Source organism: Cynocephalus volans, chromosome 17 (assembly GCF_027409185.1).
Source record: "Cynocephalus volans isolate mCynVol1 chromosome 17, mCynVol1.pri, whole genome shotgun sequence".
NCBI classification, from domain to species: Eukaryota; Metazoa; Chordata; class Mammalia; order Dermoptera; family Cynocephalidae; genus Cynocephalus; species Cynocephalus volans.
The window spans coordinates 9,690,599-9,718,310 of NC_084476.1; the positions used below are offsets into that span (position 1 = coordinate 9,690,599).

Here is a 27,712-nt window from a genome sequence, read left to right on the forward strand (position 1 = left end):
TAGTGGGAGCTACTAATTTCTTGTCAGGCTTTGAAATGAGGCCCCAGAAGTCTTGGGGGTGTGTGTGTGACTGTGTGTGCAGGGGTGGGGTGGGGTGGGGAATCTTTGAGGTGGGCCATGAAGATGGTTGTCTTGGTTCCCCTGCTCCAGTGGGTGGGGCAGGTGGACAATGTGGATCCTCGATTTCAGGCCGAGCTGGAGGCCTGGGGAGCCTGTTCACTGAATTAGAAACATATGGAGTTTCTTGCCTTCTGAATCCTTTGACCAAGAGAGGCTGACAGCATATACCATAGCACATCAGATCTTTGGCAGCAGCCAGACTTGAGTTTAGTTCTATTGTTTACCAGCTGGGTAACCTTGGATAAGAGGCTTAACCTTTGGGCCGGCCCGTGGCTCACTCGGTAGAGTGCGGTGCTGATAGCGCCAAGGCCCCGGGTTCGGATCCCATATAGGGATGGCCGGTTCGCTCACTGGCTGAGCGTGGTGCTGACAACACCAAGTCAAGGGTTAAGATCCCCTTACCGGTCATCTTTTAAAAAAAAAAAAAAAAAAAAAAAGAGGCTTAACCTTTTGGGTCCTGATTCCTCCTCAATAAAATGGAGATAATAACAGAACCTATCTTCTAGGACTGTTGTTAAGCACTTAACATATAGTAGCTTCTAGGTAAGGGACAGCCATGTTTCATACATAATGGATTGCCGATGATCATTTATTGATTAATTTTTGAACCAAAACACTCTATGGACATGAATCTCATTGAAATATCACAATTTCTCTGTATGGATATTATGTATTATTATGTATTATGTATTACATGTACTATTATAAGACATATAAGGCACCTAATGCTAATGCCACATAGTAAGTGCTCAGCCAAAGCTATCAGTTATATGAAAGAAAAAAAGAGCATGGAAAAGGCGCTTTGCAAGGTGTAAGGTTCTTACTCACAAATTTTTGCTATAATTGTTACGTCACCCTTTGTGGTCATAATCTTTTATTTATTCTTCTTTCTGAGCTACTATGATGGTCCCTTAGTTACAGTGGCCATGGCAACGCGGCCCGCCGTCCCGGATTGGACGGTTCACGGGCTCCCCCTGGAGGCCGCCTTCCGGTCCTGCGGCAGGACGACGGGGCGGGCCTTTGCGACAGGCGAGAGGGAGCCGGGAGTTGTAGGCGATGGGCGTGGCTGCTGAGCAGTGCAGGCCGGGAGTTGTAGTTTGCTGGCGTGGTGGTTGGCCGCCCCATACAGAGCTCCGGCCTCACACGGATGGCGGCTGCGGCGCCTGGCCGCCGGCCCTGGGGCTCGCTCCTCGGGCTGCTCGGGCTGCTTGGGCTGGCCTCGACCGCCTCCTGGGACCTGGCTTCGCTGCGCTGCAACTTCGGCGCCTTCTGTGAATGCGACTTCCGGCCCGACTTGCCGGGTGAGGAGCCGGGGAGCCCGGAGCGGAGGGGCAGGCGGACAGGAGAGCGCTCGGAGCCCGGCTTGCCGGGCCGGAGCAGCTGTAGACCCCGAGGGTAGAACCGAGGGGCGGGACGCGCGGACTTGAGGATGGCCAGGGCCGGAAGCGGGCTCGGCTTCGAGGGAACCTGAGAGCCTGGGGCACCAACCAGAGGCGAGGGTTTCGGGGGTGCCTGTTGGGGTCCATGCGGGCCCGCCGGGATGGAGACAGGCCTCTGACAGCAGGGCCTTGGGGGGGAGTGTTAGGCCTCCACGACCGACGAGGGAGAGAAGCCTGTCTTGGGATTGGCAGAGGTCTGGGGCAGACCCTGTTGACAGCTCGCTCTCACTTAAGGCTGAGAGCAATCTGGAGGACCGCCTGGTGGGGGCGCTGCCGAGCTGAGTCAGGCTCGAGGTGGCTCCTGCAGCCAGAGACCCCAAGGGCCCCATGCCATGTACATAGACAGCTTGGACATATATGCTCCGGAACACAGAGATTCCCCAGACCAGGTTCCAGACATGACTTCTCCCTTGGACTTCTGCCTTGGTTGGGATGTGTCCTCAGCTCTAACACTGTCCTTTGGTGGCCCTAGGTCTAGAGTGTGACCTAGCCCAGCATCTGGCTGGCCAGCATCTGGCCAGGGAGCTGGTGGTGAAGGCGCTGAAGGCCTTCGTGCAAGACCCGGCCCCCACCAAGCCGCTGGTCCTCTCCCTGCACGGCTGGACCGGCACCGGCAAGTCCTACGTCAGCTCCCTGCTGGCGCACTACCTCTTCCGGGGCGGCCTCCGGAGCCCCTACGTGCACCACTTTTCCCCAGTCATCCACTTCCCTCACCCCAGTCACATCGAGCGCTACAAGGTAGGCTGGACCACTGTTCTCCTGCACCACGGGATGACAGACCCTAGGGAGTGAGTCCTGAGCCGAGAGGGGAGTCACTTGCTCCAGGCCCCACAGCCAATTGGAGCCTCAGCCCTAAGGACCCATCCTGGACACAGCTTGGGATGGCACCATTCTAACTGGCAGGAAGTTCTCTTTGATTTCTGGGAGGCAGTAATGGTCATACCTGCCAGGATTATTGTGAAGGACATGGGATTATATAATTGCAGGTATTATTTATTGAGTGAGCACCTATGTTTGCCAGACAGTTTGCATATACAGGAAGACTGACTACAGATAGTCTCCCTGTAAAGCACCCAGCCCCAGTTCGTGGCTCAGAGTACGTTCTCAGTAAATATTGTCTCTTACTACTATTGTTGACTACGAGTACTTTCCAGGCTGATCTGTTTCAGCTGTTTATAACAAAATACTTGGAACCAGGTAATTTATAAAGAAAATAAAAGTTATTGCTTATAGTTTCTGAGGCTGGGAAGTCCAAAGTCCATCTGGTGGTGGCAGCAGTGACCCAGGGGTCTCACACTGCAAGATGATGGAAAGAGAGAGAAAGACAGACTCTCCTCTTCTTTTAAAGCCCTCAGAACCATGCCCCTGACCACTATTTTTAATCCATTCACTACAGCGTGGTCCTACAATCCAATCATCTCTTCAAGGCTCCACCTTTCAATTACCATAATAGGATTTCCCACCCTCCTAACAGTCACTGTGGGGGCTAGGTTTCTAATACATAAAAACTGGGGGACACAATTCAAGCTTCAATGAGTTTTTGGGGGGACGCAATTCACTACAGCTGTCAACGCTGTTGGGAAGGTTCAGGGAGCAGGAAGGATTCTTCCCCTTTTATAGAAAGCAGTAGGTATCATGGAAGAGACCCTGAACCAGGGAGGTGGGAGGCCTAGGTTCAAGTCCCTGTTCTCCTGCTGACTGGCTGTGTGACCTTGAGCAAATCCTGCCCTTCTCAGGCCACAGTTTTGCCATCAGTCTCATTACGGGTTGGTGCTCTCTGGGAGACCATATCTCCCTGGGAAGGGGATTAGTTCTTGGCTTGAGAAGTCCGGGGTTGGGGGAGTATCTCCAGCCCCACCTCGTGCTCCTGTCTCTCCCCCGCAGAAGGATCTTAAGAGCTGGGTCCAGGGGAACCTCACTGCCTGCGGCCGCTCCCTTTTCCTCTTCGATGAGATGGACAAGCTGCCCCCAGGCCTGATGGAGGTCCTGCGACCTTTCCTGGGCTCCTCATGGGTTGTGTATGGGACCAACTATCGCAAAGCCATCTTCATCTTCATCAGGTGGGGCTGGGCTTTGCAGTGGGTACAGTGGGGTTCATTCCTCAGAGATCCAGCTATGCAGTCCTGGAATACTGTTCCTCCCAGGCTCACTCAGACTTTCCCAAAGCTCCCTCCCACTCTTGCTGGTGACATTGTCATTCAAGATGGTTGACTTCCCCTTTGACATTCCTAAAGACCATTCTGGGCTCAGTCTTTTTTTTATTTTTTTTATAAAAAGACGACCGGTAAGGGGATCTTAACCCTTGACTTGGTATTGTCAGCACCACACTCTCCCAAGTGAGCCAACCGGCCATCCCTACGTAGGGATCCGAACCTGTGGCCTTGGTGCTACCAGCACCACACTCTCCCAAGTGAGCCACAGTGTGGCTCAGGGCTCAGTCTTTTTGATCCTCACAACTTCTTTGTGGAAGCCCTGCCAGGTCAAGAGTTTTTCCTCTTTTGTAGCCAGGAAGACACAGGCCTGGGGAAAAAAAAGACTAGAGCTCTAGTCCTCTAGTCCCAGCTCCAGCAATGCTAGCTGTGGTTCCTCAGGCAAAACCACTTCACCTCTCTGAGCTTCCAACTCCTCCTAACAATGTTGGGGCCAGTGTTAATGCCCCATCGTCCCGGAGGCTGGTGAGGGAGTTGGTTATAGGACACAAAAGTGTTTTGTCAGCTGTAAAGTAAGTGGCACATATGGGTGAATTACAGGGGTCACAGTTGTGGACACAAGACTGGAGAGGGGACATGGAGCATTTTCAGTAGGTTTGGCTCCTGCCAACACTAAGCTGTGCTCCCAGGTCATGTTAGGTGGGACTGGGAAAGTGAGGCCCAAATCCTGCCCTTCACTCATCCCTGAGTCTCAGCCTGGGTCCCCATGGTTTTAGCAACACTGGTGGCGAGCAGATCAACCAGGTGGCATTGGAGGCGTGGCGCAGCCGCCGGGACCGTGAGGAGATCCGCCTGCAGGAGCTGGAGCCGGTCATTTCCCGGGCTGTGCTGGACAACCCGCACCGTGAGTTCTGCTCAGGAGCCCCATCCTGGGGAGACCTCCTACCCAGACCCAGTGGGCTGGACTCCCAGGGCTGGGCCAGGTTCTCCCGGGGTCTCATGCCTTGCACACTGACCCAGCAGTTCCAAGCTCAGGCTTTGGCACTCCCTGCTCTGTGACCTTGGGTGAGACATACAACCCCCCTGCCCCAGCCCTATGCCTGGAAGGTAGCTGAGGATGGAGGCCAGCACCTTACCTCCACTGCCTCTTGGGGACGGGGACCTGGCTCTCCCCACTTGTGAAGCACAGGGTCTTCTCCCTACCTGCCCTCCTGCAGATGGCTTCTGGCACTCGGGCATCATGGAGGAGCACCTCCTGGACACTGTGGTGCCCTTCCTCCCACTCCAGCGACACCACGTACGGCACTGTGTGCTAAACGAGTTGGCTCAGCTGGGCCTGGAGCCAAGGGACGAGGTTGTCCAGGCTGTGCTGGACAGCACCACCTTCTTCCCTGAGGACGAACAGCTCTTCTCCTCCAATGGCTGCAAGACCGTCACTGCCCGAATCGCTTTCTTTCTCTGACTCCCAGGTGGCATCCTTGCCTTTCTCTACCTGGCTGGGCCATGCAGGAAAGGCCTGGGGCCTCTGTCAGAGGGACCCTTGTCCTGAGCCTCCTGGAGAGTGGGACTCAGAGCACAAAGTGAAGATGAAGAGAGTGTTGGCCAGGACATGGGACAGGGGGCCAGGAAGGGCCCTGACCTCTTGACTGGTTTGAGAGCATCTTGGTCCTTGCTGCCTTCCCCAGGGAAACCCCTGGCCACCCCAGAACCTTACTGAGCCTTGACCTCCCCCTCCAGCCTGAGCCTTCTTAACATGAATTGTAACTCAGGGACTGTGGCTCGTGGCTGCTCCCTCCCACCTTGGTCTGTTACCTCGCCCCTTGCTCTGGCACGCTCCCCCACTCTCCACCCCCCACCCTGTGTCCCAGTATCACAAAGCCAAGCCGGGACTTCTCAGTTTCCATGAATGGAGGGACTCAAGTTGCCACTGGGCCTGGTTATAGAAGTTTTTAATTTTGTAAAAGAGAACAAGTATAATAAACTTAGCCATGGAACCAGAGAAATGTAGGCTGAAGGTTCTGCTTGCTGCAGAAGGAGGCAGCTTTGTTGAGTGCCAGTGTCTGTGTGGAATAGAATCTCTCCCCTTTCCTGCAAGAAGCAAGGGGGCTCAGTGGCCCCTTCAGAGAACAGCATAACAGCTGGGGTCCTAACCAGCCTCGGTTTTGCTGAGAATTGAGTTCAGTTCTCAAGTGGCCTCAGTCTTGCTGGAACTTGAGCTTGTGCTCTGGCTCTGGCACTGGGCAGCCTCCATCTTGCTGGGCCTCCGGCTCTGGTCCTGGGCAGCCTCAGTCTTGCTGGGGCTCCAATTTGGTTCATAAAAAGCCTTGGTCTTGCTGGAACTTCGGATCAGTCCCCAGCTCTGTCCCTGGGTGGCATCAGCCTTGGGTCTCCAGCTCCAGCCATGGGCAGGCTTGGCCTTTCTGAGCCTTCGCCTTGGGCTCTGGATGGCCTTGGTCTTCCTGGGTCTCTGCCTTGGGCCTTGAGTGGCCTCGGTCTTGCTAGGGCTCTGGCTCTGGTCCTGGGTGGTTTTGGTCTTGCTGGGCCTTTGTCTTGAGCCCTGGGTGGCCTTGGTTTTGCTAGGGCTCTGGCTCCAGCCCTGGGTGGCCTCAGTCTCACTAGACCTCTGGCTCTGGTCCTGGGTGGCCTTGGTCTTGCTGGGGCTCTGCTTATGGTCCTGGGCAGCCTCAATTTTTCTGGGTCTATGGCTTAGGCTCAGGTCCTCCCAATTGTTCCCAGAGCCTGAGGATTGAGTCTTCAGCAGTGAGGAGTCAGAGGATGTCACAGCAGTGGCTGAGGTGCTCCTGTATTCCTGGCAGACAGTGGATATCTCCCTCTCTGAGATGGATGTGGTCCTGACTGGGAAGGGTTTCCCAAGAGCACCTATCAGGCCTGCCCCGCCTCTCCTGGACAGCCCCAGGAAAAGGGGGCTTCCTGGCCTAGATCCCTGAGGCTTCACATGGCCAGATCACAGCAGCCCAGCCCTCCTCAGCAACCAGAGCCCTGAGGTGCGCTAGGCTGTGAGATGAGGGGGAGATGCGCGAGGGCTCCTGGCCCAATCGCTGGCCTCCACTCTGCTGGCTGCCCCTTGCCCTCTGTGCTCCTGCAGGGCTCTGGGCCACCTGCCCCCAGCAGTGCCCCTGCTGTACCCCTTCCTCCACTTGGCTAACCCCTACTTCCTTTGTGCCCTGGAATCACCCCTGACCCCCCAAAAGGGGTCTAAGTGCACCCATAGCCCACTGGACTTCCTCTGTGTTGCCCATTCACCAGCATGCCTTCTTTCAGAGTTGATTCAGCACTCACTGTCCAGGGCAAGGCTTGTGCCCTCCATCCCTGTCACCAGTGCTGGGCCCCAGCCTGGCCCGGGCCCCTCAGTGCATTTGTTGAATTGCACTGAATGGAAGAAGGGGACTGGCACTGCCATTTCCCCCCTGCCAAGGACCAGCCCTTGGGACTGTGTGGAGCGGCCTTCCCAGGTTTCTCCCTTTTGTCCCCTCTAGGCTGGTGCCTCGCAGAACTGAGGTAAAAGCCTCTCGGACATGCACAGGGTTTGTGGGCTTATTTCAGGGACAGGCTGAGGTGGGCAGAAAGAAAAGGGACTAGCCTGAGAAGGCAGTGGGGGTGGAGCAGCAGTCGTGGCCCCCCTGCTCTGTGCCAGGGTCTCTATGTGTCCCCACCACGTCCCCTGCAGGGTTGGGATTGTTACTCTTGCTTTAGAGTCACTTGCTCAAGGTCACACAGTTATGAACAGCAGAGCCCAAATTCACACCCAGGCTAGTGAGTCTCTGACCCCTGACCTCTGACCACTCTGCTGCTTTGGCTCACTTAGGCCTGGCAGGGGGACTTACAGCCCAAGCTGGAGCCTGAAGAGGTCTGATCAAGGTAGCTGTCCGATAAGGATGTCACCTTGTTAGGGGTGAGCTCCGGTTTCTCCTCCTATGGCAAGAAACAGGCTGGGCAGTCGCAGACTGTGGGAGGCCCCTGGACCAGTGGCTACACCTCTGGAAGGCCAGCAGGCCCTGGGACCCTTCAGTTCTCCTGAGCACAGAGCTCCTCAGGAGTACCAAGTTAGGGTTAGGTGGGGACACAGAGAGGCAAGACTGGCAGGAAGGGGAGTGACCAGGCTAGACAGGCATGATCCCATGAGAAAGGCGGTGTTCAAGGGGCTGTCTGAGCCTCAGTTTTCCCAGCCTCCAAAACTGTAAGCAATAAATATTGTTTTTTTTACAAATTACCCAGTTTCAGGTATTTCTGTTGTAAGCAACAGAAACAGACTAATATACCTATTGTCCATTTATGTGAGGAAAAGGCAAAACTCTGATATGGTGTTAGGAATAAGGACAGCCTTGTGGAGCTGGGAGGGGGATCTAGAAGGGGGGATGGGGGGCCTCCAGGGGAGCTGGGAACGTGTTCCTTCTCCATCTGGGTAATGGTGTCACAGGTGTATTCAGTTTGTGAAAATTCATTGAACCGTTCACTTACAATCTGTGCACTTTTCTATATTTATGTTACATTCAATAAAAAAGTTTTTAGATACAAACTTAAGTATTAAGAAAGTTCTGGCGCAGGTGGCCAGTGCACACAGCAGAATTTGTGAGGGTGAATGTGGGCAAGGATCATGAAGCCCCTTTCTGAGAGGGCTCCGTCTTCCCGCACCCTCCCCCGGGAGTGCCTCCTACTGGTACCATCCCCAACTCACAGCAAGGTGTCCCCAGCCCACTCACACAGCTGAGAGGTGGCAGAGCCAGGCCTGGAAGCCAGCTGCTAGCACTGCAGCCCTCAGCCCTGGGCCAGCGCATGCTGCCCCGGACGCTGTGGACCCCAGGCTCTGGCATGTGTCCTGCTCACCTTTTCTTTCTCCTCCTCCACTTCCTCCTCCTTCTTGGGGATCTCCTCCTCTGAGTTTTCTGGTACTACCTGCAGCATTTGGGGGGTGGCCTCTGGCTCTTTGGAAGTCTCAAACAAAGGCTCTTCCAGCTTCCATGAGATCTGCAGGGCTCGGGCCTTCTGGCGCTCTAATTCCCACTTCCCGATCAGTCTGCCAAGCCCCGGCCCCAGGGTGCTGGGTCAGTCTCCCTGAGTCACCCTGCATCCCCAAGGACTAGACAGTGGCTCCAGGAGGCAGCTGGGGCCAGGAGAGCCTTGAGCCCAGCCATACCCCTGGCCTGGGGCCCCTGACCAGGAGCTTACCCCACAATGCCTTGTGGGCTGCCAGCCTTCGAGCTGCTCTCCAGCAGCCGCTCCAGCTGCAGCCTGGCCAGGTGGCCCACCTGGCTGCCAAGCACCTCCTCCACTGACATGCCCGGAAAGAGGTTGGTCATCAGTGGGAGTAGCTGTCACGAAAGGGGGGGACCAGAGCCAGGTGTGGGCCCGAGCAGGAGCAGATGGTGTGATGCTGCCCTGCCCTTGCAGAGTCCTCCTCGGCCCTTCTCAAGGATGAATAGGGAAGGATTTTGCACCTGTTGTTTTTAAAGGGCTGTTTCCTTTTACCCCAGAACCAGCAGGAGACCATGAGAAAGGGACTATTCCACGAGGGAGCACTGATGGGGAATCCACCTATGGGTTCTGCAGCCAGACAGAGGGTTTGACCTCTAAGCTGTGGGACTTGGGGAAGGGAACTGCCTTCTCTAAGCCTTACTCTCCTCATCTGTAAACTGGAGCTGATAGTAAGGTCAACTTTCTCATGGGGCGGTAGGAGGGTCGAACGTAGTGGTAAGAGCTGTTGTGGTTAGAGCACTGCCTGGCTTGTAGAAAATGTGCTGGCATTAGCAGCACTGATTATTGTTACCAACCCCAGACTTCTTTTAGGGACTGCAAGTACCTTTAGGCAGACAAGGGTATTGACTCCTGGCCCAGCAGGTACACACCTTTGGCTGCTTGGGGTTGAGGAGCAGGACCGTGGCAATGTCCTCGCGGGCCCCAAAAATGTTCTGCAGGAGCTGCCGGCTCTTGGCCCGCTGCAGGTAGTACTGCGCCCTCTGGGGGTTGTGCTGGATGGCCATTGAGAAGTGGTTCTCAGCCTTCTGGAACTGCCTGCAGGATACAGCGGGCCCAGACTGCCATGAGCTGGGCCACCCATGGGGAAATGGCAGCTTCCGGGCCCCACTGAGGAATTCAGGGAAAACCAGGCTGGGGTCTGTTCCTACCCTCCCCCCACCCCGCGATGTCCTTCTCCTCTCCTTCCACCACTATGCCCTGGATGGACCCAACACTTAGATCCTAGTATGAAACCTCAGCATAAGGGAATATTTTTATAATCTTGCAGTAGGGAAGGCCTTTCTGAGGATGTCATAAACCCAGCAGTTAAAAATGAAAAAAATTAATTGGACTGTCATTAAATTCCAAGTTATTGAGTAGCAAAAACGCCACAGAAAAAAAGCGATATATAAGAAAAATATATTTTGCCACATACAGCAGACAAGAAGCTAATATTTCTAGCCTATAAAGAACTCTAATAACCCTCCCCCAAATTTTTAATGAGCAATTTAATAGCAAAATTGTCAAAAGATTTGGGCAAGCCATAATGGCCAATGAACACACAAAAGATGCTGGACTCCACAGCAATTTATTTATTATTTTTTAAATTTATTTTTTATTAGCATATTCATTGTTACTAATCCTACTTATTCTTCACGCCCCTTATCCAATCTCCCTCCTCCCCCTTCTCCCCCTTTTTTTGCACTAGCAATTTATTTATTTATTATTACTATTTTTTCTTAAAAGATGACTGGTAAGGGGATCTTAACCCTTGACTTGGTGTTGTCAGCACCACGCTCACCCAGTGAGCAACCGGCCATCCCTATATAGGATCCAAACCCGTGGCCTTGGTGTTATCAGCACCGCACTCTCCTGAGTGAGCCACGGGCCGGTCCCTGGACTATCAATTTAAACATGCAAGTAAGGGCCGGCCCGTGGCTCACTTGGGAGAGCGTGGTGCTGACAACACCAAGGCCACGGGTTCGGATCCCATATAGGGATGGCCGGTTAGCTCACTTGGGAGAGCGTGGTGCTGACAACACCAAGTCAAGGGTTAAGATCCCCTTACCCGTCATCTCTTTTTAAAAACAACAACAACAAAAAGAACATGCAAAGTAAATCAACTGCGAGAGAGCATTTTTTGGCTTATAGATTAGCAGAGCTGAAAAACAGTTGTAACACCTGGTGCTGGGGAAGTCAAGGTTCTCTTCTCCTCGGGGAAGTTAATATTGGTTCACTGTTTTTGGAGAACAACTTGATATTTATTTAATATGAAATGTCTACACTCTTTAACCCAACAATTTAACCTCCAACCATCTAACTTATAGCTTTAGTAGTGTGAATGCATGAAAACATATGTTCTGGATGCTCATTACAGCATTATTTCTAGTAAAAAACTGAAAACAGCTCAAATAGTCATCAGTAGAGAATTGACTAAAGAAATCAATGGTACCTCCACAGGGCAGAATGCTATGCCACCAATAAAAGAGAGTGAGGTGATCCTATGTGTAATGCCATGGAAAGTAAAAAAGCAAGTCAAAGAACAGGTTAGCACGACCTCACTTTTGTAAAATAATAATAATTGTTAATACATGCATAGGAAAAAGTCTGGAGGAATCTTTACCGAACTTAGGGGGAAGGGGGTTGGCAGGTATTAGAATGATAACTCACATTCCGAGTTATATATTACTGAACACTTAAATTTTTTTTTTTTTTGGCAGCTGGCCAGTACAGGGATGGAACCCTGGACCTTGGTGTTATCAGCACCACGCTCCAACCAACTGAGCAAACCGGCCAGCCCTGAAGACTTAAAATTTTTAATAAAAAGCATAATTACCATAATAATCAGGGGGGTAAGTGAAGGCTTTTTTAGTGAAGACATGGAAAATAAAATCGGTATTTAGGAAACATACCGGGAGAGAGGAATCTTGACCAGAGATCCCAGCAGGTGGCTTCCCGCCAGGCCCGAGCCCGCCCCGCCCCGTAGGGACCTGAGCCCGGCGCACCTGCGCCTCTGCTCGCAGAAGCCCATCTTCTCCTGCAGCAGGCCCATGCGCATGTTGGCGCCGTCGTCGTGCGGGCTCAGCGCCAGCGCCTGCTGATAGTCCGCCTCGGCAAAGGCCAGGTTGCCCAGCTGGAAGAAGCAATCTAGGGTCCGGGAGCGGGGGCCGAGTGGGTCTCCAACTCCCAGCGTCCAAGAGCGCCGCCGGCCCAGCCTGACCCAGCCCCGGAGGGGGGGGGCCTGAAACTGGTGGCTTACACCCATAGGTGGTCGCGGCCCCCTCTAGTCTTCTGTGCGTCTGAGCACCTTTGCCCAGCTTCCCGATTCTGAGCATTTTAAGGAGACTGAGGCCAGTTTGTCTAAAGCAACATTTCCCAAAGGGTGTCCCTGGGACACTAAGACTATTAAATGTTTCCTCTTTCCCTGCTTCCTTGCCTTCCTTCCTCCCTCCCTCAGGGGCCTCAAGCACTCAGCCCTGGCCCCGCTCGGGCCCCCACTCACCGCCACGGTTGATGTAGAGGCCCTTCTCCCGCTGCTCGTCCTTCAGCGCCTTGTTCAGCAGCAGCACGCCCTCCTGGTAGGCGCCCTGCATGTAGCAGTGCACGGCAAAGTCGTTGTAGGCCAGCAGGAGCTGGCGCTGCGCCTGCCGCACCAAGTCCTCCTGGCTGTCAGTCATCATGTCCAGCGCCTTCAGGAAATCCTCCACCGCGGGGTCATACTCCCGGAGCCGGCGGTACATGGTGCCCCTATGGGGAAAGGCATGGCAGGCAGCAGGGAGGGGCGTGAAGGCCAAAGCACTCCCTCTTCACCCCCCAACTGTCCCACTGAGCTGGGCTGACCCTCCCAGTTGTTCCACAGGCCTGGGGTTCTAAGATTCCCAGGTCAACTGCGAAGCTGCTGCCTGCTCCTCCTCCAGGAGCAGTAACAGAGACCACCTCCAAAATGCCTTGACCCCAGTGGGAAGCAGGGAAAGATTACAAGAGGCTAGATAGGGAAATTGAGGCCTGGAGAGGGTCAGGGACTCTCCTGGGACCACACAGTAAGTCTGTGGTGGGGCAGGGCCTGTGACCCAAGGCCAGCAGCTCCCCACCCAGTACCGGAAGAGGAAGAGGCTGGGGTCCAGAGGGTTGTTCTCAATGGCGCAGTTGATGCGCAGCAGTGCGGGATGCAGTTTGCCCTGCACGGCCAGGATCCCGGCATCACGGTGAGCCTGCTGGGCCTGGTCCACCATCATCTGGAGCAGCACCCTGGCCTGAGGGTGCTTGGGATCCAACAGCAAGGCACTGTGCAGGTCCCGGTAGCAGAGACTGGGCTGCAGGCGCCCAGGGATGGCATCAGGGGTGCGGGCAGGCTGAGCTGAGCCCAACACTGCCCAATGGGGAGGAGAGAAGCAAACCTCCAGGCCTGCCGGGGCCTTTCTACAGGCAGGCTGGCATCACGCCATCTCTCCTTGGTGCTCCCACCTTTTCAGCCTCATGAAGGAGGCAGGGAACACTGTAGGAAAATCTCATCCCAGGCCCCATCCCTGCTGGCCCTTTTCCAGATGTGACCACAGGTGAGCCAAATCAATCTCAGTGGTTTCTGCCGATGCTGCCTTTTTGTAGGACTTCTGTGAGGCTTTTCGAGGTGAGGCGAGTATGTGTCCTCCCTGTCCTCCCCAGCATTCCCTCTGCCACTCCCTGACCTTTAAGCCCATGACCACTCTGACCAAGAACAGGTTCAGGCTTGAGTATTAGCCGAAAACATCCCCAGGCAAATACCTTCCACTGGGTGTGCAGGTCAGTCAATCAGTCAACAGTTTTAGCAAGCAGCCCGGGTTTGTAGAGTAATCAGTTGGAGGGTGAATAGGGCAGAGAGTGTGGGCAGCAGGTGTTAATCAGTTGGAGGGTGAACAGGGCAGAGTGTGGGCAGCAGGTGTGAGCGGAAACCAGGAGGGGAATGACAGATGCTAGGAACAGGGCTTTGGACTTGGGCTCAAGAACAGTACCACTAAGCACTGGCGGTGCGACCTTGAGCAAGTCACCCGGGGCTGCTGCTGATTCATCTCTGGAGAGGACAAATGGAGCACCTACCTCAAAGGGTTAGGGTGAGCCTTAAAGATAAACAGGGGTGAAGTGCTCAGAACTGCCTACACACAGTAGGGCTGAGGTGGCAGGAGTGGCTGACAAGGAGACAGTCAACAATTATCACTAATTATGTCTCGGGTCTCTGAATCAACCTGTGGGACACTGAAGCCCGGCCCCTCAGCACAGGGAGAAGTCACCTGCATGGGCCGAGCTGCTGGAGCCACTCTGGAGGGGCAGCAGTCCCCTCCCTCTGGAACTGTAGGCTCACATTTCCATCCCCCCAGGACACCCCACCTGGTGAGATGAGGTGAAACCGCCCAGTCCTTCCCAGCTGTCCCCCCCAGTCCTGAGCTTCCCAGCTCCCCATTCACCCGCCTCCAGCCAGACACTGGTCCTGACTTCTGAAGGACTGTGGAACTTGTCCCCTTCTTGCCACTCCCAGGGTCCTCTTCGCCTCAACCATGAAACAACTACCTGGCTGTGCAGCTAAGTGGTCGGGGCCTTTGCCCAGGGAGGACCGTGCTCCACTGCACTGTGGGGATGTGACTTCTGGCAGGAGGCTCCAGGCTGGGGACAGGGCACACATCTGCCCCTCCTCCACTACCCCCCCCCCCCACCTGCTCTACCTTCTGAAAGAAGTTGTAGAGTCTGGCCCGGAGGATGTAGATATCGGCGTTGGTCGTGCCCTGCTTCACCTCCTTGGTGATGAGTGAGAGGCAGTCGTGATGCCGATTGAGGGCAAGGAGACAGGCTATGCTGAGGGCAGAGACAGAGGGGGTGCTCTGGCAGGTGCAAGGGGCATTGGTGGTGGGGAGCTGCTGGAAGAAAGGGCCTGGCTGGGCACTCACCGGCGGTAGTGGAAGCAGGGTTTCTCGGGCTGGAGCTCAGAGGCTTGTGAGAAGACTTTCAGGGCATCCAGGAAGGCGCACTGCTCGAACAAACACTGGCCCTGAGGACAAAGGGGACTGTCAATTCTGCTTGTGACCCCGGCCCAGCTGCACTCACCAGTTGGCAGAGGGGAACACTGGGGCAGAAGGGGAGAGAGACTAGGGTCAGGGACAGAGCCTTTTAGATCTGGGAGAGACTTTAAGAGACAGAGACTCAGACGGAGATGGAGAGAGATACAGAAGGCAAATACCTTCCACTGGTATTTGGGGAAAGACACTGGGGAGAGTCAGCAAGAAACTGAGAAACATACAGTTGGAGAGAGACACAGGAACAGAAACAGAAAACCTGAAAGGCAGACGAGAACAGAACCAAGCCTGTGCCAGGAACCTTAACTGGTCGTCATGCTGGCACTAGCAAGCATCCCTTTTGTTTGCTTGTTTGTTTTGGTGGGTGGCTGGTAGGTGTCACAAGGCTGTGCTCTTACCAACTGAGCTAACCAGCCAGCTCCAAGCAACCCCTTTTGGATGAAGGAACCAAGGATTAGAGAGGTGAAGTGACTTCTTCAAGGTCATACAGGAAGTGGGAGTGCAGGACACAGGCCCCAGCACACAGATTAAGCACATGGTTGGGCATCCCAAATGTTTTTAAGAATTGAAAATTTTCTGACATAAAGAAAGACATTAAAGTTGTCAAAATGGAAAAAAATCAATACTTCGTTGGTGTTTTATAGTTTAATGCTGTTTTTACATTGAATTTTATTTTGAATTACAAGTGGGGTCACTATTATCCTTTTAGTGCTTAAAGCCAGATCTGTGCTGTCTAATCCAATAGCCACTTGCTTCATGTGGCTATACAAATTTAAATTACTCTTAAATAAAATTTAAAATTCAGTTCCTCAGTCACACTTGCCACATTTAAAGGACTCAACAGTTCCATGTGGCTGGTGGCTACCATGTTGGACAGTGCAGAGTAGATCACTGTCATTACTGCAGAAAGTTCAATTGAACAATGCTGCAAAACTTTGCCCAGCCTGGCAGTAAACCAGCTCGGGAGGTGAAAGAGGCAGCAGGTGAGGACACAAGGACAGGGAGGTCCCCAGGGAGACAGAGCTGGTCCTAGGGGCAAGGAAAGCCCCCCATAGCTTGGAGGGAGAGCCAGCGGGCCCTGGTATGAGGTGGGTGCCTTGCATTGGCCTGGGGCAGCTCCAGGCACCTTCAGGTAAAGCACAAAGGTGAGCCGCTCCAGGTACTTGTTGTTCTCCGGCTGGAAGGAGTAGGCCCTTCGCAGGTTCTGGGCAGCCGAGGAGAAGTCGCAGAGCTGGATGTAGGCCTCAGCCCTTAAGGCATAAAAGTCTACCTGATGGTGAGAGGATCCATGCTGCTGCTGTTCCCTTCCCACCATCCACCCCTCAGGGTAGGGAAGGACTCTGCCTTCCTGAAGATTAACACCCAGTTACCAGAGCAGACTCTGTGGCCCTGAGAGGAGGGATCTGGCAGGTATGACAGTGAGGAGGAAAGGATGTGTCAGCAACTACCCATGCCCACCCAGACCCTCTCCCTCACCAGCTGGGAGTCCAGGTGGAGGGCACGGGAGAAGAACAGCACGGCCACCTCCCAGTCCTCTTGCTCCAAGCACTGCTGACCTTGATGGTGGCTAGGGCAAGGGAATACAGGCAGAGGGCCTGGTCCTGACTTTGGACCAACCCAGGGCAAAAGGCTGGGGCTGGAGATGGGGATGGGTGGGAGGAGGAGTTGGATGGAGAGACAGGAGGGGTAGACAAAGACCCAGGGAGGGCAGGCCTGCGTTCTTGGAGCTCATCCAGGCCATCAGCCTGGAAGAGCTCCATTACACAGTTGAGTTTACTGAGGTGGAAGAGCCCCATTACACAGCTGAGTTTACTGAGGCCCAGAGAGAGAGAGTAATTGGCTCAAGGCTGCACAGGGCATGTCAATGGCTATGTAGCGCAGGAGCCTGGGACCCTGGAGCAATATAGTCACTCACTACTCCCTGACTTTGAGGGGCACTGTTAACTCTGTGACCTTTGGTTTTATATCACTGAAGCCCTGGAACACTTGGCTGGTTCCAAAGATGCGTTGCAGGGTCTCCTTTGGGACTGGAATCACCCATGGTTTTCGGATGTCCTGTGAGGGGGACTGGTCAAGCTCCAGAGCCTCCTACAACCAAGGGACAACAAGCTGGAGCAGGCCTCAGAGACAACCCTCATCCACTTACATGCTCTCCCCAGGTATTTTACAGGGTGGAGGAGGGGTGGAAATGAGGCTCACACAATCTGAGGTCCAGTGGCACTCCCAGCCCCATTCCTCTTAGGGATGTTTCACCTATCTCTTTCCAGTCCTGCCTCTCTCCCTCTCCTATGGTCAAGATCAGAGATCAGGGTCCTCCAACTCATACCACCCTCCGCTCTCCCCCTGGACCTTTCCTGCTCTCATCTCCAGCTACCAACACCCAAAGCTCTAATGTCTCCAGCTTAGACCATGCCCCAAGTCACAGGCCTTCAGGGCTCTGTGGGACCCTTCACACCCCGCAGGCCACACTCAGCACCTCACCTGACTTCTGCCCCAGGCTTTCCCACTTCAGTGAAGTCACCTTCTCCACCAGCCGCCCAAGCTAGAGACCTATGCCCCATCCGTCCTCAAGTCCTGTCTGTTCCACTTCCTCAAAATCTCTCAGTTCCCAGGGCCTGCCCATGGCTCACTCACCAAGGCCATGGGTTTGGATCCCATATAGGGATGGCCGGTTAGCTCACTGGGTTAGCATGGGGCTGACAACACCAAGTCAAGGGTTAAGATCCCCTTACCAGTCATCTTTAAAAAAAAAAAAATCTCTCAGATCCCTCCTCTTCTCTCGCTCCCTCGTCTGGGACAATGCCAACTCTGCCTGGACGCCAGTTCCAGCCACCCCTCCCAGCTCCCCACTAGCCACACATCCCAAGCCCTCCCTTCTGTGCACTGGGCCAGGGCCTGCCCTTTGCTTCGACCCCAGCCTTGGTCTCTCTTCGACCCCGTGACCTTTGCTTTAGCCTTCTTCCCAGCCCGCACCTCGCCAGCGTCTGTCATGAGGCCCCTTCCAGGAGGACACTGGGGCCTGCGCCAACTCCCTCGCGGCCCCCACCCCTCTCGAGGCCCCTACTCTGACGTTGCTAGGCACCATCTCCAGGATGCCCACAGGCTCCGCCTCTTTGGCCACGCCCCCGGAATCCAAGGGCTGTTTGAGTCGGAAGGAGGTTAGAAAACTTTTGTTAGCTGGGGAGGCTGAGGCCTAAAGCGGGAAAAAGACTCTCTAGGTTTCTGCCGGGACGCACGGTCATAAGGGGGGCATAATGAGGCTCCCGCCTCCCAAGCCGAGGGCCAAGCAAGGGCTCTGAGAGTCCCACACGAACTCCACAGGACACGGTGACGCCGCTCCGCGGAATGCGCCTGCACTCCCCAGCACGACCTCCGCTCCTCCACTTCCGCCCTCCAGAAGTATGGCGGCGGCAAGCCTGGCCCGGATTGGCTGCTGGAGGCCGCCCCTGGACGGGTGGCGACGCGATTGGGCACGGGCTGGATGACGTCAGGGGCGGGATCCGGGCCGTGAATGCGGGCAGCATGCAGACGCCCGGCCTCTTGCGCGCTAGGATGTGGCGGAGTAGGGCCAGGAGCTGGTGCGTGTTGGAGCCTCGGCCCCCGGGGCAACGGTGGCTGGTGAGTAGAGTGGGGAGGACGACTAGGAGTCCCGGGCCCTAGCTCCAGTTCTGTCATTGTCTCCTGGGCACAGTCCCCCAAATTCCTTCTGTTTTCTTATCTAGGAAATGGGTCTAATACACGACGGGCGCCACACTTCCCGGAACTCCGCTCCTGCACCAGGGCGCCCGGCCTGCCCAGCCTTCTGTAGTCTCTGGGGGCTTCTGGGCCCCTTCGTGCCCCTTCCCCACTCCAGCCCTGTTCTCCGCTTTCCCCTCCTCTGCTTTGGATTCCCGGGGGCGCTGTGCCATCGGGGATGGCGAGAGGTGTCGGACCTCAGTTTCCCTCGTGTCGCCCGCAGGTGGCTGGCCTGGGGAACCCCGGACTGCCCGGAACGCGGCACAGCGTAGGCATGGCGGTGCTGGGGCAGCTGGCGCGGCGGCTGGGTGTGGCGGAGAGCTGGGCGCGCGACCGGCGCTGCGCCGCAGATCTCGCCCTGGCTCCGCTAGGGGATGCCCAGCTGGTCCTGCTCCGGCCGCGGCGGCTCATGAACGCCAACGGTCGCAGCGTGGCCCGGGCCGGTAAGTTGAGGGAGCCAGCAGTGGGCCGGCCGGGAGGGCGCAGGGGCCAAACAGGGGGCTCTGCCTGCAGCCGGTTCACCTACAAATGCCTGTGGAACACCAGTTGTTGCATGGCCTTGGGTACTTATGGGAGCCAGGACAATGCCCCTCTGGGCAGATGGGCAGTAACCAGGGCCACCGTTTCCTTGTGCCAAGCGGAGCTGTTCGGGCTGACTGCCGAGGAGGTCTACCTGGTGCATGATGAGCTGGACAAGCCTCTGGGGAAACTGGCCCTGAAGCTGGGGGGCAGTGCCAGGTGAGGCCCTAGGTGCCCTCGGTTGGGGTAGGGATGCTGGCCTCCCTATTGGGGTGCAATTAGGGCTGGAAGGGTTGCTCAGCCAGGGAAGTACTAACCCTCCCTCCCATGTCCCTTGAAGGGGTCACAATGGAGTCCGTTCCTGCATCAGCTGCCTCAACTCCAGTGTGAGTCTGCCCCTCTGTCCTGCACTGGGTCGGATGGGCCGGGGCATGGGGCCCCCACTACGCCTCACCAAAGTTCCCTGGGCCCCTCTGGCTCCCACAGGCAATGCCCAGGCTGCGGGTAGGCATCGGGCGCCCGACGCACCCCGACGCAGTGCAGGCCCACGTGCTGGGTTGCTTCTCCCCTGCTGAGCAGGAGCTGCTGCCCCTACTCCTGGATCGCGCCACCGACCTGCTTCTGGACCACATCCGTGAGCGGAGCCAGGGGCCCTCATCCAGCCCCTGACACCCATGGGCATGGCTCCTGTTGACTGCAGTGCCCACAACCTACCCACGGCCACAAAGATGCCATGCCAAGCTGTGGTATCCACTGTTTATACAACTCTTCTCTGGGCTGCTCCAAGCCACCTAAAGATTAAAGGTGGGGGTGGGGAACTGTGGCTGGAATGGTCCATTTCCAGGGTAGAGGGTTGGCCTTTTCTCTGCGTCCTACTTGGGAAGTGGGAAAGGTTCAGGAAGACTAAACTTTTTGAGCCTTTTGAGAGAAGCGGTGGAGTGGATCTGTAAGATTAAAGATGCCAGCTTAGAAGCTGAATCTTCCTCAGGGGGTTCCACCCTTCCCCCGCCAGTGGGAGGGGATAGCAGGGTCCAGCAAGCCCCCCTCCCAGGGGATGCGTGGGTATAACTTAGCCCACTGAGGCCTTGCCACACTTTTCTTCAGCCTAGTTTGTAGATGAGGAGGCTCAGAGAGGTTCAGCCACATTTCCAAGGCCACACAGTTGTGGCCTGGCTGAGAGCCCCAATTTCTACCCAGGGCTGGCTGGCACCTTGCTGTTCCTGGGTCCCCAGCACCTCACCTCAGGGCTGCTGTGCGCCCGGAAGTTCCCCATGCGGGTGGCATATGAAAGCAGCCTGAGGTCCTGGGGGTTGGGTGGGATGTGGGCCCGGCGAGGCACCAGGCCTAGATCCCCCAGCTGGTAGGTTTTGATGCCAGCCAACTGCTGCAGCAGAGGCCCCATCTTGGGCAGCTGGAAGCTGGGCTGGCTGTGGGAGGGGAGTTAGGGTCATCACCTCCAATTCACAGATGAGGAGGCTGAGGTTCAGAGAGACTTTGGAGAGCAGGTTTTTGGTTTCTGGCCCAGGATCAGCTGAAGACAGCCTCTGGACGGGTCTCATGGTAGCTTCCCTTTGTCCTCCTCATGGCTGCCTCCTCTGAGTCCACATAAGACTACCTGCTCACCTCTCCTTGAGTGAGCCAGTGGGCTGGACTTTCCGGCGGGGACACACAGTCACAGGGGGTCTCAGGACTACAGCAGAGCTGAGCAGGACCAGCAGTTGCTGCAGCATCTCCTTGCGCTGCAGCTGGAACACCACGTCGAAGTCACCCTCCTCGTCCTCTGCTTGCATCTGCCGGTAGGGGCGGGGTGGGAACAGAGACACAGTGGCCCCAATCCCCACCCACCTCTAGGGAACTCCAACCCCGGGGCCCCTTTTCTCAAAGTGTTCCTGGGCTATGGTGGCATACCCATTCTCCAGTTGGGAAGACTGAGGCCTGAGACCTTTCAGAGCCTCAGAGAAGAAATCCAGCCCCTTTGAGACCTTGAAGGGATCTTTGAAGTCCAGATTCAGAAATGGACAGACTGGCTGGGATTCTCTCAGGGGGGAAAAGGGTAGTCTCTGAACCTGGTCCAGCCCAGACTGGTCTTTTCCCAGTGGCCTGACTCTGCGAGCAGCTTCTGTCCTGGGCCCACTCCCTGCGTGCTCTCCTCCCGCTTCCTGCTTACCTGCAGGATGTCCCGTAGGGAGGAGGTGGCCTGTGCCAGGGCTGTCTCCAGGCTGGCCCGAACCTTCTGCTCTTGGATCAGCTCCTGCTGTAGCCGCCGCACCTCCACCTGCTGCTGCTCCAGCTCCAGGTTCAGCTGGTCTCTCTGACTCCTGGGCCCAGACCAGGACAGGTCAACAGCCTTCCCCCCTCCCTGGCCCTGCCATTTCTTTCCAGCCCACAGGGGCCCTCATCTAGCCCCAGGCCTCAGCCTGTGTGATGGATGAAACCTCCAGGCCCTTCCAGAGGAGGGAAATCACTGGCGTGGGTCACAGGGCCAAAACAGATGGACTTGAGCTTGGTGCCCGTCCCTCTGCGGGCTGCACCTCAGAGCCTGGCTGTCGGTCTGCAGCTGCAGAAGACTCTGCTCCAGGTTGCTCAGCAGGAGGCGCAGCTGCTTGGCCTCCTCCCTGCCCTGCTGCTGCTCGTGGCACTTCTTGATCAGCATGAGGATGATCTGCAAGAGTGAGCAGGCAGCCTTGCCCCAAGCCCACCCAGCCCTTGGCCAGCCCCGCCACTGTTCCAGACACAGCCGCTCGCCCCCATGTCCAGAGGCCAGCACCTCCTCTGGACAGCAGCTGGACCAGGGTGGGCTCCACTTCAACAAGTTATGGGGGCTTTAAAGCAAATAAGGAAGTGGAGAGCTGGGCCCAGCACCCTGGAGCCCCCACAGGGAGGCTCTGTCCCCTCACTCCTGCTCCCCTCCCTCGTTACCGCCTGCTGGGCTGTGTGCACCCGAAGAACAGGGCCCCTAGGGTTCCCTCCTGCTTTATGTGCCAGATGCCCTGTGATGAGGGATTGGCAGGCATACCTTCTGGTGGCCTCTGCTGTTCCTGGCCATGACCTTCTCGGTGTTCTCCAGTAGCTGCAGCTGTTTGCACAGCTCATCCTGGCTGCCCTTGAGCTGCTTGTTCTCCTGCAGCAGCTGCATGCCCTGCTGGGACAACTTGGCCATCTGCAGGGTCACACTGCTGTTCTCCAGGATGGCCCGCCTTGTCGTCTCCCACATCTGGTTGCTGGCCACGTTGCGGAACTCCGTGGCCACCAGGTTCACGCGCTGGATGATCTCTTTCCTCAGTCTAGACAGGGTGGAGGGAGTTGAAGGGGGCCAGGCAGAGTGGGCACAGCCCAGGCACCCTAGGGCCATGAAACACCCCTACACTACCCCCAGGAGGGGTGGGGCTCTGGGTAGGAGGCTTTTCTCTATAGACCCTCTGGACCTTTGGAATTTGACCTATTTCAGTGTATTATTACCTATTGAATAAATATAATTTAAATCACAAACTGGCAAAAGGAAGTCTGGGGATTCGCCAATGCCAGTGTGAGGACTGATGTGGGGAGCTTACGCATTTTCTCCCACCCTCCGTAAGTCATCAGTCAAGACTCCAAGGAGCAGCAGGCTGAGGAGTCAATGACTAGTCCAACCCCCCATTAGAAGACAAGGAAAACAGGCCTGAGGGTGGGATGCCCTAGGACCCGGCCAGGAAGGCTCCAAAGCCTTCCGAGGACACCCAGCCAGTCCACCTGTCCTTGTCCAGCACCGACTTCTTCTCCAGGCTGTACACATAGTCCTTGTAGTCACTCTTCTGCTTCTGCAGCTGGTCCTCTAGTGACATGAACTTGTCTGTCAGCTCCTCTTTCTGTAGCCGGAACTCCTCCAGGGCTGCCAGCTTGCCCCCTGCCCACCACAGGGCACAAGTCCTGATGAGGAGCTGCCTCGGTGGGCAGGGCCCCAGTGGGGACAGCGAGGGCCTTGAATGAAGCCCTTCATGTCTCTGTCCCTGCCCACTCAGGTCCTGTCCTTCCTGCACTTCCTGATCCAGTAGGGCTAGTCAGCTGTCCCTGCACATGCCATGCCAGGTCCTTCCTACCTTTATTGCCTTTGTCTGGAATCCTCTCCCTCCTCCCCTCCACTAATCTATGACACTAATCTATGACACTAATCTATGTTCAGGTTCTGCCTCCTCCAAGAAGCCTCCCTTGATACTCTCCTCTCTCATGAAAGTAGTAGTGACAACAGCAACTGAGTTTGGACACCTTTTCTGGACCAGGCACTCACGCTGTCATTTGAGCCTCACAACAACCCTTGCCAGCTAGGCGACCTTGGACAAGACACTTTGAGATGATTCCTTGTCTATAATGTGGGTGTTGGGGATGGGGGGGCTAAATGTCCTGCCTCTTAGGATTGTTGGAACAAGAAAGATAGGGCTGGCTGTTTAGCTTAGCTGGTTAGCACACAGCGTTGTAATGTCAAGGTCAAGGGTTTGGATCCCTGTACTGGCCAGCTGCCCCTCCCCCCCCCAAAAAGTTAGAAAGATAATAAGATAATGTGTGCGAACCAGCACTGTTACTCAAGGTAGCCAGTGTACCCCATTCCCCAGGGGAGAAAACTGAAGGTTAGAGAGAAGCGCTTGCCCATGGCCAGAAATATAGTCGGTGGTAAAGCTGGGATTTGAGCCCTGCATTCTCTGCCCCATGGCTTCTGCCCACGGGCTCTCCAGCCAGTCCTGTCCTCACCAAGGACGATGTTCTCCGTGGTGAGTTGGTCCTTGGTCTCCTGGAACTCGTGGCGCACCTGAGCTAGCTGTGCCTCAAAGGCATCCTTCTCCATTTCCTTGGCCAACTGCAGGCTTTGGAGCTGCTCGTTGAGGTCTGTGATCTCATCCACCCGCTGGTTGAGCGTGCGTTTGAGGAAGGACACGATCTCTTTCTTGCTGTTAGCCAGCTGCTCAAACTCCTGGCGGAAGAGCTTCTCCTGGACGGCCAGCTCATCCCACTTCCTCTGGTACCTGGGGCAGGGGCAGGACAGAGGTCCAGGGGTAGAGCCAGGCCAGGCCTCTGGTGCAGCTGGACCCACTCTCCTGGACCCCTTTCCCATAAAGGGGCATTTGAGGTTCCTTGTGGTCTGAATCCAGCCTCATCTCCCACTGTGTCCGTGATCAGTGGTCACAACCACCCCCAACATCTCTGCTCAGTGTTTTATGTTTATTACATCACTAGAAGGTAAACTCCATGAGGATAGAGTCTTAGTTATGAATACAGCTGTGTCCCCAACACTTGTGCCTGGTACAATTAGGTGTGTAGTGTATATTTGTTGAATCCTCTCAGCAACGGACAAGGATGCACGTACTATGATGATTATACCCATTTTACAGACAAGGAGACTGAGTCTCAGAAGGATAAAGAAACTCCTAGTAAGTGGCAGAGCCAGCACTTGAACCCGAGCCAATCTGACCCATAGCTGAGGCTCAGCCACAATGCCTACTGCTGCTGTTAGCCAGCTCTGCATCCCTCTCTAACACTTCTGCACTTCCTAGGCTCAAGGCTTGGCACCTGCTATCTTCCTCCCCCATTACCTCCTCAGTGGACCTTCTTGGCCCTGAAGCACATCTGTGGCCTCTCCTTGGTGCCCTCCTGTACGTAGGTTGGCCCTTGTCCTGACCTCCTCCACCTCTGTATTCTCAGGGTTTGGCAAATAGTCAGTGCCCAATAACTGTCTGCTAAATGCATTTTTCCCAAATACATTCCATCTGCTGGAGTGAAGTTTGTGAATTTTAAGAACACCACATAACCGATTTACCGGTTTCCAGTGGAATAATTGAAGTTATTTGGAAAGATGTTTTCCTTCTTAATTTATTCAACCAGCATCTTTGAATGGCTGCTGCTTGCAGGGCACTTCAGGGGCATGGAGCTGAGTGACCTGCTTTGTGGAAGGAGGAAGCTGCCTGGCATCAGGGAGGCAAGGGCCAGGGCTGCCATCCTGGCACCTCTTCTTCCTGAGAGTGATTTCCCCTTTCTGAGTCTTGGGCCCCCCGTCTGTGCAACAGGGGTGATGTCACGACCTTTCTCATGGGATTGTCATTAGGACGCAGTGAGTGCCAGCACAGAGCCCACCTGGTGCACACAAAAGGCTCAATGTTAGCTATGATTATCTGCAGCATCAGTCACCTGGGGAAAAGCTGCTGCCTACATGTCTTTTTGAGGGTCACCCTGAGACTGGGGCTGGTGCCTCCTAACTGGGAGGAAACTAGTTTTAAAATAAGAAAAACGATAGGCAAGTGAACATGTCTGTAAGTGAAGAGTTAGAGGATTCCCCCCTTCCCCCATCACACACTACATTGACCCTAGGACAGAATGTCACAGTTATGGAGGGGGACTCAACCTTCCTCATTTACATTTGAGGAAACCAAGGTCCAGCCTGGAGAAATAACTGGGCTCAGCAGAACTCTTGATCTTGATCCAAATCCTTGACTTTACTCTTATCAACACCTGACTCTAACTAACTGAGCTAATTGGCCAGACTTACCCTCAAAATCTTGAAGGCTCCCAATGTTATCTTTGAGGAAACTGAGGCTGGGGTGGGGCTGGGGTCTGGACATCCCATGGGATGGTGACCCCATCGGAGCAAGGCTTCTGACCCAGCAGCACCAACCTTCCTCCCTCCCCAGCTGCCCGCCCACCAACCGGGCCAGCCTGTCCTCCAGGTCTCGGATCTGGATGTGGTAGAACTCCCGCATCTCCTCAACTAGAGACATTTCCATGGACTTGGTGGCCACACTGGGATCCTTCTTGCCCCCTCTCTTCTTCTTGACCTCGGGCTCCTTGACCCCCTTGCTTGCTTTCTTTTTGGAAGCCATGGCTGTTGGCAGCCACTGCTCAGGGGCCCCTTTAAGAGGCCTGGTGGTTGCTAAGGAAGTTGGTTCCATACATAGCAACAGACTGAGGGAGCCAGGCTGGTCTTAAAGGGACCTGCCCTCTTCCCAGCTGGGCACCTGTGACCTGCCTCCCCTCCAAGGCAGATAGCAGCACTGAGGCCCTAGGTCCAGGTGGCCCAGGCCATGGCATCTTAGACCAAGATGCCAGGCTCTTGGGGGCACTCTTTTGGGCTTTGGAGAGACCCTTCCTTCCCCCAAGTGGAAATAGGTGACTTGGGAAATACTAGAGTGGGCCAAGGCCCTAGAAATCACCATCCTGCCCCTTTGTGCTGATCAGAAGATGGAAGCTCACAGAGGGGTGGGATCTCCCCCTAGCCCACCATACCAGAAGAAGCAATCACCTGGTCCCCGCACAGGAAGTGCCTCCTCTGAGGCCTCTGAGACCATCTTGCTAATTCTTTGGGGATGTGGCTACTCAGCAAAATCATTCTACCAGCCTCACCTAATGCAGGCTGGGGAGGCTGTGTGCTAAGTTGGAGGCTCCCAAGCAGGGTTTCTGGGACGTCCTTGTCCAGAGGCTGATTCAGTTTTCCACAAAGCTTGGTGGAAGTGGCCCATCTGCCCAGTGCTGACCCTGGGAACACAAAGGCCCATTCTGTAGCTTTGGCCTGCGGTGGCAGCATCCTGGGGGCTACGGCATGCTGAGAGGGTGCAGTGGGTGAACAGCTGGCTGGTGCCCTGGCTGGCAGCCTGTGCCCCTAACAGGTTCTGGCCCCTCCAGGCTCTGGCCCCTATCCCTGATCTCCCATCAGTCATGCCTGTTGCCTGCTTGTGTCCTGTGCCAGCCCAGGCACTCCCTGGGACAGTGGCCAGGTCCTCGTAGACCCTGTTGTCCCAGGGTTTAGCACTTAGAAGAGATGGCTCTAGCTCCACCATTAAAGTCTGATGACCAAGGGCTGGCCTGTGGATCACTTGGGAGAGTGCGGTGCTGATAACACCAAGGTCCCGGGTTCAGATCCCTATATAGGGATGGCCGGTTGGCTCACTTGGGAGAGCGTCGTGCTGACAACACCAAGTCAGGGGTTAAGATCCCCTTACCAGTCATCTTAAAAAAAAAAAAAAAAAAAGAATTGCAGGAGGCCCCCTCTACTCCCAGCTCCTGTTCATATGCTTTCACCCTGGGAGGGGCAGTCTGCTGGCCTTTCTGTACGCTGCCCCCTCCCCCACAGCCCTGTGCTGCACAGTCTATATTCCTAGCAGGTACAGCAGAGAGGACTTCCCCACCCAAGCCCGCTCGAAGGGTGGAAGCTCTATTCTAGGTGTGGCAGGTTGAGAATACTTGGACTCTGATGGCCCCACCCCAGGAAGGGCAAGCTGAGACCAGGGGATGCCACCTCCTAGTGCCCACTTATAGAGCAGGGTGTAACTCCAGGAAAAGGAGGTCCTAGCCCAAATTTGGGCGCAGTGGTGTGTGGGCTTTGCTCTGGGGAAAGACAGACTGTAAGGACACAGCTCTGCCAAGGGGACTGACTATCTGGATCAGAGCTTCGAAACACTATTGTCTAAGGGTATGGTCAAAAATAGGAGAGATCTCGGCAGAGAGCAATTCAGAGCAGATTAGTAGCTCTTCTCCCAATGACAGAGCAGCAGAATGGAGAGAACTAGAGAAAAAGGCAGCCAAGAGGACCACGGTCAACTGTGGGATCAGGAAGGCTCTGCTCATGTTGTAGGATCAGGAAGGCTCTGCTCAATTCCCCCTGAGGAGGAATTGTTGGAGCAAGCAGGACTGAAGCCATGGTGAGACCCAAGACCACCTGGGCCGTAGGAAAATTTAAAAGACAGTTTTTTCTTAGCAGGCATTTCTCTGTGTTCCC

The 27,712-nt window shown here is 55.4% G+C and overlaps 4 protein-coding genes across 6 annotated transcripts; 2 read left to right on the forward strand and 2 right to left on the reverse strand.

The window, feature by feature from the left end:
- Positions 1-1,267: 1,267 nt before the first annotated feature.
- On the forward strand, positions 1,268-5,672 carry TOR2A (torsin family 2 member A). Of its 2 annotated transcripts, XM_063082230.1 has the most exons (6): positions 1,268-1,496; positions 1,812-1,826; positions 2,119-2,297; positions 3,444-3,619; positions 4,486-4,613; positions 4,927-5,672. In XM_063082230.1, the coding sequence occupies exons 1-6, from the start codon at positions 1,268-1,270 to the stop codon at positions 5,169-5,171; spliced, it is 972 nt and encodes a 323-aa protein (XP_062938300.1). In that variant the 3' UTR covers positions 5,172-5,672. The 2 variants fall into 2 exon arrangements, with proteins under 2 accessions (XP_062938300.1, XP_062938299.1); XM_063082229.1 differs by lacking the exon at positions 1,812-1,826 and having other exon boundaries at positions 1,268-1,421; positions 2,032-2,297.
- A 222-nt stretch (positions 5,673-5,894) lies between these two features.
- On the reverse strand, positions 5,895-17,715 carry TTC16 (tetratricopeptide repeat domain 16). Of its 2 annotated transcripts, none has more exons than XM_063082228.1 (14): positions 17,698-17,715; positions 16,640-16,812; positions 16,201-16,291; positions 15,851-15,955; positions 14,599-14,699; positions 14,377-14,506; positions 12,782-12,996; positions 12,186-12,430; positions 11,689-11,830; positions 9,574-9,739; positions 8,897-9,039; positions 8,555-8,744; positions 7,555-7,642; positions 5,895-6,565 (listed from the first exon to the last, which is right to left on the reverse strand). In XM_063082228.1, the coding sequence occupies exons 1-14, from the start codon at positions 17,713-17,715 to the stop codon at positions 5,895-5,897; spliced, it is 2,478 nt and encodes an 825-aa protein (XP_062938298.1). The 2 variants fall into 2 exon arrangements, with proteins under 2 accessions (XP_062938298.1, XP_062938297.1); XM_063082227.1 differs by having other exon boundaries at positions 15,851-15,994.
- A 516-nt stretch (positions 17,716-18,231) lies between these two features.
- PTRH1 (peptidyl-tRNA hydrolase 1 homolog) lies at positions 18,232-19,799 on the forward strand. Its single transcript, XM_063082033.1, has 5 exons — positions 18,232-18,342; positions 18,683-18,902; positions 19,098-19,197; positions 19,319-19,364; positions 19,465-19,799. The coding sequence occupies exons 1-5, from the start codon at positions 18,247-18,249 to the stop codon at positions 19,645-19,647; spliced, it is 645 nt and encodes a 214-aa protein (XP_062938103.1). The 5' UTR covers positions 18,232-18,246; the 3' UTR covers positions 19,648-19,799.
- Positions 19,800-19,850: 51 nt separating this feature from the next.
- Positions 19,851-25,820, reverse strand: CFAP157 (cilia and flagella associated protein 157). Its single transcript, XM_063082032.1, has 9 exons — positions 25,648-25,820; positions 23,701-23,972; positions 22,708-22,861; positions 21,995-22,262; positions 21,510-21,640; positions 21,146-21,296; positions 20,602-20,768; positions 20,219-20,405; positions 19,851-19,922 (listed from the first exon to the last, which is right to left on the reverse strand). The coding sequence occupies exons 1-9, from the start codon at positions 25,818-25,820 to the stop codon at positions 19,851-19,853; spliced, it is 1,575 nt and encodes a 524-aa protein (XP_062938102.1).
- Between the last annotated feature and the right edge of the window lie 1,892 nt (positions 25,821-27,712).

What these genes read in the sequence shown, in the direction of transcription:
- TOR2A (XM_063082230.1), top strand. Translation starts at nt 1,268, where the DNA reads ATGGCGGCTGCGGCGCCTGGCCGCCGGCCCTGGGGCTCGCTCCTCGGG. An exon ending in GTCACATCGAGCGCTACAAG is followed by an intron (nt 2,298 to 3,443) that starts GTAGGCTGGACC and finishes TCTCCCCCGCAG; the next exon opens with AAGGATCTTAAGAGCTGGGT. An exon ending in GCCATCTTCATCTTCATCAG is followed by an intron (nt 3,620 to 4,485) that starts GTGGGGCTGGGC and finishes CCATGGTTTTAG; the next exon opens with CAACACTGGTGGCGAGCAGA.
- TTC16 (XM_063082227.1), bottom strand. An exon ending in AGCCCACAAGGCATTGTGGG is followed by an intron (nt 8,745 to 8,896) that starts GTAAGCTCCTGG and finishes GGGGCTTGGCAG; the next exon opens with ACTGATCGGGAAGTGGGAAT. An exon ending in TTCAGGCTCCAGCTTGGGCT is followed by an intron (nt 6,566 to 7,554) that starts GTAAGTCCCCCT and finishes AACCCTTCCCAG; the next exon opens with TCAGGACCACATCCATCTCA.
- PTRH1 (XM_063082033.1), top strand. Translation starts at nt 18,247, where the DNA reads ATGCAGACGCCCGGCCTCTTGCGCGCTAGGATGTGGCGGAGTAGGGCC. An exon ending in CCCCGGGGCAACGGTGGCTG is followed by an intron (nt 18,343 to 18,682) that starts GTGAGTAGAGTG and finishes TGTCGCCCGCAG; the next exon opens with GTGGCTGGCCTGGGGAACCC. An exon ending in TCAGCTGCCTCAACTCCAGT is followed by an intron (nt 19,365 to 19,464) that starts GTGAGTCTGCCC and finishes TGGCTCCCACAG; the next exon opens with GCAATGCCCAGGCTGCGGGT.
- CFAP157 (XM_063082032.1), bottom strand. Translation starts at nt 25,820, where the DNA reads ATGGCTTCCAAAAAGAAAGCAAGCAAGGGGGTCAAGGAGCCCGAGGTC. An exon ending in ACCGACAGCCAGGCTCTGAG is followed by an intron (nt 21,297 to 21,509) that starts GTGCAGCCCGCA and finishes GTCTGGGCCCAG; the next exon opens with GAGTCAGAGAGACCAGCTGA. An exon ending in CCCTACGGGACATCCTGCAG is followed by an intron (nt 20,769 to 21,145) that starts GTAAGCAGGAAG and finishes CCCTACCGGCAG; the next exon opens with ATGCAAGCAGAGGACGAGGA.